The following is a 9,889-nucleotide window of genomic DNA, read 5'->3' as shown; positions in this document are numbered from 1 at the left end:
CATACACCACCAACACTTGATAAAATACCCGTATATAAGTATTATACATAAATATGAGAATACAAAGAGAAATAATCAACTCATTCATAATATAAATATACCTATACTTGGGGAAATCCTACAAATGTATAATACTCAATAAACGAAATTTTGGTTACGAAAACCACAAACACATGTATATGGGAACAATATATCACAACGAGTTAAAAATATATTACTTTTAACAAAACCCTTAAATAATATGCATGCAATGCATGCAAATAATATAATTTAAAATATAATATTTTCACTAATATATTAAACTTGGAATTATATATAATTATGAAAATTATATATACATCATACACCGAAAGTGTAACTCAAAGTAAACACAATTCCAAAACAAGACCTAATAAATAATTAAGACTAAGCGTCGTTATACGACCAAGGTGTCTAATAAAACCTAGCACGTTTGTAGGTAGCGACACGACCCGAGGACATCGACTTTGAGTACACACGGTTACGGACGCAAACTAGTGAGTTCAAGTCCCCCATTTCTCTTAACTGTTTTTGGATTTATAACTCTCGGGGGGTGAAATACATGTCTCAATGGTATAGTTTAGCTAGGGAATGAACTGTTAGATCATGTGGATGAGTAGCATCTCTCTTAAGTGCCATTAATCTTGTTTAAGACCGAGGGGCAGAGGCGGTAGATCTATCGGGTGTAGCGAGCCCCACTCTTGGGTCCTTGTGTGGCCCATGTAGTGCTTTTGTTGTTCCAGCTAGATGGACCGAAGAAAATCCGCTAGGTTTGAGTGCTTCCTACGTCACCACACATATTAATGTCCTTGCAAAACATTAATGATCTGTTCATAGACGCTTTACATACCCGTTGTTATAAAGATCTCTCAGATGTTTACAAGTTTATTAGGAAGTCACACAAAACGCATGAACTAGCTCAACTTTTGTTTATTGTTTTCAAACTTACATGTATTTCAGGAAACTAGATGGATCTTTGGCGCTGGTGTTATTTTCAAGCTGTAAATTTCAAGTCTAGATGTCATCCACTTTTGGAGGGTTTGATTCGTATATCTTATCCTTGATGAGATATAGGATGCAAACCTCATGAAACTAGTCTTTTGTTAAGCAAGTCCTTTTGTGGAACTTTGAATCTTATGATGGTTTGTAACTTAAACTTAATACTTGTGTTGGTTGAAAACTTAAAAAACTTATGTTTTGTAATGTTTTAAACTTATGAATGGATGAACATCGTTTATTTTAGTCATGTAGTTGTTTATTATAATATAATACAATGAAAACTGATCAAGTCACACGTATACGCTTCTGCAAAATTCAGGGTGTGACAGGTTGGTATCAGAGCTTCGATTGTAGTGAACTAGGATTCCTTCTTGAGTCTAGACTACAATCAATAGGATTCTCTCACAAAAACATTTTTACAACAAACACAATGTTTTTCATTGCATTTACAAAAACGCCAAGATCCACGAACCAAACATTTTTCAAAGGAAAAACAAGCAAGGACATTAGTTGGGGTGTAGTCTTTATGGGATAGACTTGCCGAACTAGAAATGGCCCACATAAAAACAAACATGAATTATATATGATATGTTGCCTTTACTTGCATATGTATACTAAATAACATTGTTATTCGTTGATATATATGCATACATATGTACGGATTATTTTTGCCAGGGTACCATGGTGTCATCTTTTGAGAGTAGCGGTCTATCTGATGAGCATGATCCTATGGCTATTGTCTCCGATAATGAGGTAGCACACGCCCCTGAGGTCTTCACGTCTGACTCCGAGAGCAACCCGGAGATGATGTCTGACGATGACGACCTTGACAATTTTCAGCCCTTCGCCCTACTAGATATTGGTGATGATGTTCCTTTTGTTGATGATGTTCTCTCTTTACCTTTACCCCTACATGACTAGCTTATCATCGGATATCCTGATGGTGAACATCTTGTTGAGCCTATTCCGATTCATTCTATTCCCCTTGCTGCCATCCCTGCTGAGGATTGGCCTTTCGTTGTTGATTTGGATGATGATGTTGATGTCTCCGTGATTGAGGTGGAGCACCCTGATGACGATCTTGGCAATGGCGAGGTGTTTGACATCGCTATCCTAGACGTAGCATCCCCAGTTGTCTCTGTTATCGATATCTCTTTTTATTCTGATCTTGAGTCTGATGCCGACTCCTTTGAGTCAGTGACATCCTCTATCCTTCGAGCCGCTGGATTAGAGGCTTATCCTACTGATGATGACGATGTTGTGTCTATTGCACCAGCTACTCCTGTTCGTGTTCTTACACCTGCTGGTACACCTCCTCATACCCCCATTCGAGCTACCAGTGGCAGCTCTTCACAGCTACCTGCCCCAGCGGACCATTCAAGTTGGTTGCGTAGTATTCGTTATGCCTCAGCTTTTCCACATACCCTTCCTACTCATGGAGGAGAGCCATCAGGTCATCCACATATACCTCCACCCGAGTCGAGTCTCTGTCTTCAGTCACCTCGATTATTCCCTCCATATAATATGTTGTTGTCTGATCCATATCATCCTTTTTATCACTCTGGTTACACCAGAGATGATCTTTTGTTATCACTCCAGCTGCAGGTAGAGATCCTCTGCCGCAGAGTCTATGAGCTGGAGAGCGAGGCTAACGCTAAGAGACCTCCGCCACCGGATTATCCCCCACCAGTCACACCACCACCACCATCTTCACCCCCTCAAGTATCTCCACCACCACCACCTATTCATGCACCAGTTGATGGTCATGCTGCTCGATTCCTTACACTAGAGCAGCAGGTTAGTTTTCTAATCCGTCAAGTCCACGAGATCGAGGATGGGGTAGCTCATCTTCGTAGCTTGGCTTTTCCTACACCTCCATCTTCTCCAGCACCCTAGACACTTTTGTTTGTAGGTACCTTTTTGTGTGGGAGTCACGGACCCACTTGCATGTATATATGAAGACCAAGATTGAGCTAGAGACACTTGAAGACTATGAAGACCAATGTAGGAGAAAAGACTTACTACTTTTGTATTATGACACTTGTACGACCAAGGCGATGTAACCACGAGTCCCTTTTGTTTTTCTTCTACAAAAAGAATGTATCAAGTTGTCAGATATATATATAAAAGCTCAGTGGTTGTTTTCTTTATCATACATTGTTGCTTATGCATGCATGTGTTATTTATGTGACTGTTTGTTTGGATGATGTGATGATCATTTATGTTATGTGTATATATATATATATATATATATATATATATATATATAGAGAGAGAGAGAGAGAGAGAAAGATCTGTTAGGAACCACCCTTTATTGCGAGAACCGCGAGAACCAGTGTGAACACAAACAGTAATACCTAAAAAAATCTAAAAAACACCCTATTTTTTTACCATTTTTTGTAAAAATCGCTATATTTTGTTTACAATAAAAAATAAAAAAATTTTCAAAAAAAAAAAAAAAAATCGAGTCACAGTTATCCATGCACATGTGCATTTGTATCATTTCTTTGACAAATTCCGTAATTCATTACAAATATTAGACAATTGCACTTTCATTTACACTACCACGTGTAATACACTACTTTTTACGTTAACAATATTAGAAATGCACATGTGCATCTATATGTATCAACATGAAATAAAGTGTTTTGGTACACTACTTTCTCTTTCATCTATCATTCCATCCATAATACACAAACATGCACATGTGCATTTTTTTCATTTCTTTGACAAATTCCGTAATTCATTACAACTATTAGACAATTGCACTTTCATTTACACTACCATGTGTAATACAATACTTTTTACATTACCAATATTAGAAATGCACATGTGCATCTATATGTATCAACATGAAATAAGGTGTTTTGGTACACTACTTTGAATACACTTTCCCTTTCATCTATCATACCATCCATAATACACTACCATTACCTCCTACCATCTATAATACAATACCATTACCTCCTACCATCCATAATACAATGCCATTACCAATATTTTCACTTTATTACATGTATGTAAACGCCATTTATACCATCCAATCAACATATCACATCATAAATTGACAACTATAACCAAACCATCAACCACTAGATATAACCAACCAAAAACATGTATATGGGCCTACTTCTCCATTCAAAATGACAAACTTTTTGTAACAAAACACGTTATATCATGGTTATACCAATAATGCACATGTGCATTTTGAATATTGGTAATGTAAAAAGTAGTGTATTACGAATGGTATTGTAAATTAAAGTGCAATTGTCTATTTCTGATAACGTATTACCGAATTTATCGAAGTAATGATACATATGCACATGTGCATGGATAACTGTTACTCGAAAAAAAAACTTTTTTTTTATGATAACGAAATATAGCGATTTTTTCAAGAAAAATATTTAAAAAAAAATTTGAGTGCTTTTTTGATTTTTTTTAGATTTTATTTTGTGGTCACATTGGTTCTCGCGGTTCTCGCAATAAGGGTGGTTCTTGCATGAACCTTACCCTATATATATATATATATATATGTGTGTGTGTGTACCTCATAGACACTTATTTAGTGAATATTGTCTAACCTACCCGATACTTCTTGATAGAAGAAAATGCCGCCCAGATGGAACATAAACACAAACCCGTTACCAAGAACTGAAGCAGAACTTAACGAGCACATCTCTCTGGCAATAGCGCAGCACGAAGCCCTCCGCTCTGAACAAAGCGGTGGCACTTCAGGAAACAATCCTCCAACTGGTAATGTTAAGTCACCCAAGACACATTACAAATCTCTTGGGTATTTCCATTCGTGCTTTGTCAATGCTCACTCGTGATTTGTTGTTGCACATGTTTCAGGCTGCACATACAAACAGTTCCTAGACTGTAAGCTCTTGAACTTTGATGGCGCAGGAGGTGCCGTTGCATTCGTGCGATGGGTCAAGAAGACCGATTCAGTTCTGAGGATGAGTAAATGCCTGCCTGAGCAGAGAGTTACTTACATTTCGAGATTGTCCTTGGATGGTGCACTCTCTTGGTGGAACCTTCAGGTTCAAACCAAGGGTGAAGCTGCTGCATACGCAATGAGCTGGGACGAGCTTAAAGAGTTGATGAGAAAGAAATACTGCACATGGGCCGAAATTCAGAAGCTTGAGACGGAATTTTGGAACTTAAAGATGGACGGACCAAAAATTGCTGAATACATTCAACGCTTCCACGATTTGTCCAGGGTTGTCCCCTACTTGGTGGAGCCTGAATTTAAGAGAATTGAGAGATTCATCTGGGGTCTTGCTCCAGAAATCCTGAGCATGGCCACTGCTTCGAAGCCTCCTACCATCATTGAGGCAATTGATTTGAGTGTCGCACTCACTGAAGAAGCACCCCGTTTGGGAAAATTCTCAAAATCTGGTGCAAACAAGAAAGAGACTCATGTGGAGTCCTCAAATGACAACAAGAGAAAGTTCTCGAACTTCAAAAAGAGTACGCGAGTGAACAATGATTCCAACAAGCGTAGGGATGCTAACCCGCCAACAGAGGTCAAGACTGGCGCAACAAACACTAAGACTAGCGGAAAAGGGTATGCGGGCTTCCTGCGCAAGTGTGATAAATGTCGATATCATTGTACGGGTCCGTGCAGGACCAGTAAGTATGAAAATTGTGGTAGGACTGGGCATGCCAAAGATACGTGTTGGTTTGGTGCGGGACGCGGTAATAAGAATTAAGGAGGAAATGGTAACCAAGGTGGTAACGGTAATCAAAATGGTAATAGGAACTAAGGTGGGAATGGTAATTAGGGAGGAAAATGGGAACATAGGCGAAAATGGTAATCAAGCTGGCAATGGGAATCATGGAGGAAACAATAATAATAATAATCAAGCCGGAATGGTAATGGTAGAGGCCAAGGCTGTTATGGCTGCGGAGACATGGGGCATTTTAAGAGAGATTGCCCTAAAGATAATCAAGCCCGTGGAAGAGTGTTCATGATTAGTGCACGAGAAGCACGCCAGGATCCGATTGTGGTTACGGGTACGTTCCCTATTAACCAACACTACACGTCTGTTCTTTTTGATACTGGCGTCGACTTTAGTTTCGTATCTATAGAATTTAAGAATACACTTGACCTAGTTACAAGTAAGCTAGACGTCCCATATTCTATAGAACTGGCAAATGGAAAATTAGTTGAAGCAAGTGAGGTGATTAAGGGCTGTACACTTGAACTTGGAGAGCGAGAATTTTCTATTGATCTTTTACCTGTTGATTTGGGAAGTTTCGACGTTGTTGTTGGGATGGATTGGTTGTCCGACAACCGTGCGGAGGTGGTTTGTCACAAGAAAACCATCCGCATCCCACTGTTGAATGGAGAAACGCTTGTGATTCATGGGGAGAAGCGTGAAACGCCTCTACGAATTATCAATTGCATGAAGGCGCAGAAGTGCCTCCGAATTTAAAGACATCTTTCTTTTTTGGGGGTGTATTTTGTAAAGAATATATAGTTACAGTTTTGTGTTTTGATAATAAAAAAAGTTGTAAATTTATAACTGTAATTGTTTTATTTTCATAATATTGGTAACTAGAACATCGACATGCGCGGGTTGCGGCACGGGCCAGGAGATTCGCAAGGAGTCTGTCTCCTTTGCATTCATTCCCAGATCAACCGAGATTGGAGATATTTTTAGATAATGCTGTAAGTTAAGGATTATGTGATTGTAAAACTAAAAAAAACTTTGCAACTTCCACTTCATTTTCGAATAATCCAAGGTAAACATAAAAATTCGTACCCACAAATATTAGAAGTAAACTACTGTTACATCAAGTATGTATCTCATCTATCAAGCATCAAGATCGTGAACGGATCCTTACTTTTTCCCTAGAAGCTGACCCATACGCGCCTCCCATCTGCCACATTTATGAAGAGTCACTCCTCGATATTTCGAGCTTCCTCTAGGGAATCCAGTGCTCTGCCTACGCAGTATATTGATGAATTCATCTTTTGAAAGATTCTTCGCCTGTTGCATAACAAAAAGCGTCTTCATCAAGAAAGAAATTTATAAACAAATTAGACACAATATATAATCAAATTCTCACCTCACCTAAGTCATTTCTTCCTCATATTCTTTTACATGAAATTTAGAATCAACATCAATACCTCGGAACTTGATCGCAGCCCGATCATACGCTCTTAATCACAACCCTTCAATAAGTCAAAATCCACAAAATTTTCTTAAATAAAAACTCTAACCTGGTTGCAGCAAGGGCATTATCAAATCCACTTGTAATTAGTTTTCAGTCAATCAAACTATACATATTAAATATATACATAAAACTGTATGCCTGAATAATAATACAAAAAAATGACATCATGAATGACATAAAAAAAGCCACTTGTTTCCCACAGTCCCTAAACAGAAACAACACAACAATTCAAGTCAAACCCATGGTAAGTTTTCCTAAGATTCAAATTTTAATTGTAGTAATATCGTTTAAGGTGTTAATTATGCATATAAAAGATATCAAATTGGACAAAAAAGGGATTAAAGAGGATTAACCTAACCAACATTTCACCCCAACCCGCTAAATGAATGACATACTTCAATTTTGAACTCAAACTCATTTTGACCCGTTACCCGGACTACCTGTCTTGCCACCATTTAACTTTATACAAAAGTGGTGGGATTTTGAGGTATACCAAGGCAGCTAGCACAACAGTGGTGGCAACAGACATGTCCTTTGATGATAGAAACGCATATATTCCGGGGAACCAATTGCTTTGTAGATATTCCACCATTAGTTGATCTGGTAATAATGAGCTCAGACCCACCATTTCCAAGTTACCTAGTGAAAGAATGAACCTAATAGTGAAGTTTAATAGCACAAATTTCTAGCAACCACACGAATGATATTTGAAATCTAGCCTTGAAATTTTAATACTGATTTTTCTTGATAAAAAACACATCTAAAAAAATCCCCTGTAAAACGCAAAATTCGTTATTTTTTTTTCAAAATACATACAATCTCCTGAAATAAACAACTCCAAAGTGTTAAACGAATTTATTTCAAAATCATCAAACTTAAAAAAAAATATTTTTTTGTTACCTGTGGAGGACTATCTTGACAAAGGAAGAGCATGCAAGAAGCTAATGTACGCTTCGCTGGAACATCGAAGGGGTCACCGAATGCAGTCTTTCCTTCGATAAAATCGAAGAATTTTGGTGCAGAGAACTCGTAATCGACGATAATTGTCACATCCACTGAGTCCTCGAACTTCGTCAATTGACTTGAGGCGTCATGGGTAGCCATGAATGCGTTCATGTTGAAAAATTATCACCGACCAATTCTCGGCACATATATAATTGATACTGAAGAAATTAAGACGATTAACCATAAATACTTCATATAATAAAAAACAAATTTGAGAATAACTTACCTTTGATCGCAGATGTCCATGATTTGTTGACTACTCGAGTAGACCCGTTAACTAAGTCAACAATGAATTTTGCATATCAGTTCTCCCCATTCTTAACATATATAATAATGGAAATCATTTCAATTCAAATTTCGCCTACAATTTCATTTCTCTTTTAGTATATCAAATTACATTTAAAGCATCCATATCAAGTTAGGACTTATCATTAGGTCAAACAAAAAGTAAGATATGTGGCCAACATAAATCTATGTCAAAACTTATGTTAAGTATGAAAACAAAAATGAGAACACTTACATAAAGCTTTATGTGTAGACAATACATATAAAATAGTAACTAACAACACCAAGCGCACATAAGTCATGTTCTTATAAGTAAAGTCCTACAAAAACTAATTTGAATAAGTTACCTTCTTTGCATATACACAACATACAATACTTTCCCATAATCAAGTTTTAGCTACCGGGGTGTAATGGAACCCTAGAGTCAGACTAATACTTCTTAGTTCATTTACTATAGCCGTTAGGCCGATTGATATAATCAGAATTTCATTTCACCAGTTTGGTCGGAGTACCAAATACCAAATCGAGCATCAGAATATCGTATAAATGTATAACTTAGAATAACATGGTTGAAGATAATCGGACTTACCTAGTATCTAACGGAATTTTGCTTCACGACAATCTGAAACAACTTCAATCTAGAGGGCCGAGGAAGGTGAATGAAACATAATCTAGCCACCATATTGTTCATTCCCACCACTGTCGTAGCCCCGCCTCAAGCCACCGTGGATCCGTCGTCACCGGAGACTGGAACCTCTCGGTTTCCTTTCTTCTCTACCCTTTCTCATTTGGCGCTCTCTGACTCTCTGTCTCTCACTTAAACAACACCTACAACTTTAGGTATTGGAAGGAAGGTGTGGCGAAGACGCCCATTTGAGATAGGGTTTGTGGTTTTAACTGAAACGTGGATAGCAGTGGTGGAAAAGAAAAGCGGTTTAAAGAAGAAGCTCATTGGACACACGTGGGAGGGCCTGGCAAGTGTACAAAGAAAACAACACAATGTGCAATAAAGAGATGCATATAAAATAACTAAAGCCTCCCATACAACACACTAATGCATAGAGTTGTTGCCAATTATACTATATATAAATATAAATTATATTCTTTATCAAATTAACTTTTTATTAGCAAGTTAAACTAAGGTAAAGTCGTAAGGAGTGTCATCTCATTATAAACTTTTTTAATCTGAACCAAAAGAAACATAAGATAAAATCGAAAGTGAAAAATAAGTATCATAATCATATATAATATACCATATTAAAACACAAATGAAATATCAATTAACTCAGATTAAGACTAAGACGATAACAATAGGAATAGTAATACTAAAAATACTAATAATATATATAAATACTAATAATATATATAGGCGGTGTTTGATTATATCTAATTATAA

At 37.3% G+C, this 9,889-nt stretch overlaps 1 protein-coding gene and 1 long non-coding RNA gene across 3 annotated transcripts; one reads left to right on the top strand and one right to left on the bottom strand.

Moving 5' to 3' along the window:
- Positions 1–4,625: 4,625 nt before the first annotated feature.
- On the top strand, positions 4,626–6,458 carry LOC110931359. The gene is made up of 4 exons (XM_022174756.1): positions 4,626–4,770; positions 4,870–5,418; positions 5,648–5,984; positions 6,098–6,458. The coding sequence occupies exons 1-4, from the start codon at positions 4,626–4,628 to the stop codon at positions 6,456–6,458; spliced, it is 1,392 nt and encodes a 463-aa protein (XP_022030448.1).
- A 265-nt stretch (positions 6,459–6,723) lies between these two features.
- On the bottom strand, positions 6,724–9,419 carry LOC110928849. Of its 2 annotated transcripts, XR_002586716.2 has the most exons (6): positions 9,083–9,417; positions 8,435–8,485; positions 8,104–8,366; positions 7,697–7,842; positions 7,096–7,201; positions 6,724–7,016 (listed from the first exon to the last, which is right to left on the bottom strand). It is a non-coding gene; the product is annotated as an uncharacterized LOC110928849 (long non-coding RNA). The 2 variants fall into 2 exon arrangements; XR_002586715.2 differs by having other exon boundaries at positions 7,096–7,842; positions 9,083–9,419.
- Between the last annotated feature and the right edge of the window lie 470 nt (positions 9,420–9,889).

Source organism: Helianthus annuus, chromosome 3 (genome assembly GCF_002127325.2).
Source record: "Helianthus annuus cultivar XRQ/B chromosome 3, HanXRQr2.0-SUNRISE, whole genome shotgun sequence".
NCBI classification, from domain to species: domain Eukaryota; kingdom Viridiplantae; phylum Streptophyta; class Magnoliopsida; order Asterales; family Asteraceae; genus Helianthus; species Helianthus annuus.
Note: the sequence above shows the minus strand (reverse complement) of the source record. Positions and strands in the feature narration are given on the sequence as shown.

What these genes read in the sequence shown, in the direction of transcription:
- LOC110931359 (XM_022174756.1), top strand. Translation starts at nt 4,626, where the DNA reads ATGCCGCCCAGATGGAACATAAACACAAACCCGTTACCAAGAACTGAA. An exon ending in AGGAAACAATCCTCCAACTG is followed by an intron (nt 4,771 to 4,869) that starts GTAATGTTAAGT and finishes CACATGTTTCAG; the next exon opens with GCTGCACATACAAACAGTTC. An exon ending in GGGAAAATTCTCAAAATCTG is followed by an intron (nt 5,419 to 5,647) that starts GTGCAAACAAGA and finishes GGGTCCGTGCAG; the next exon opens with GACCAGTAAGTATGAAAATT.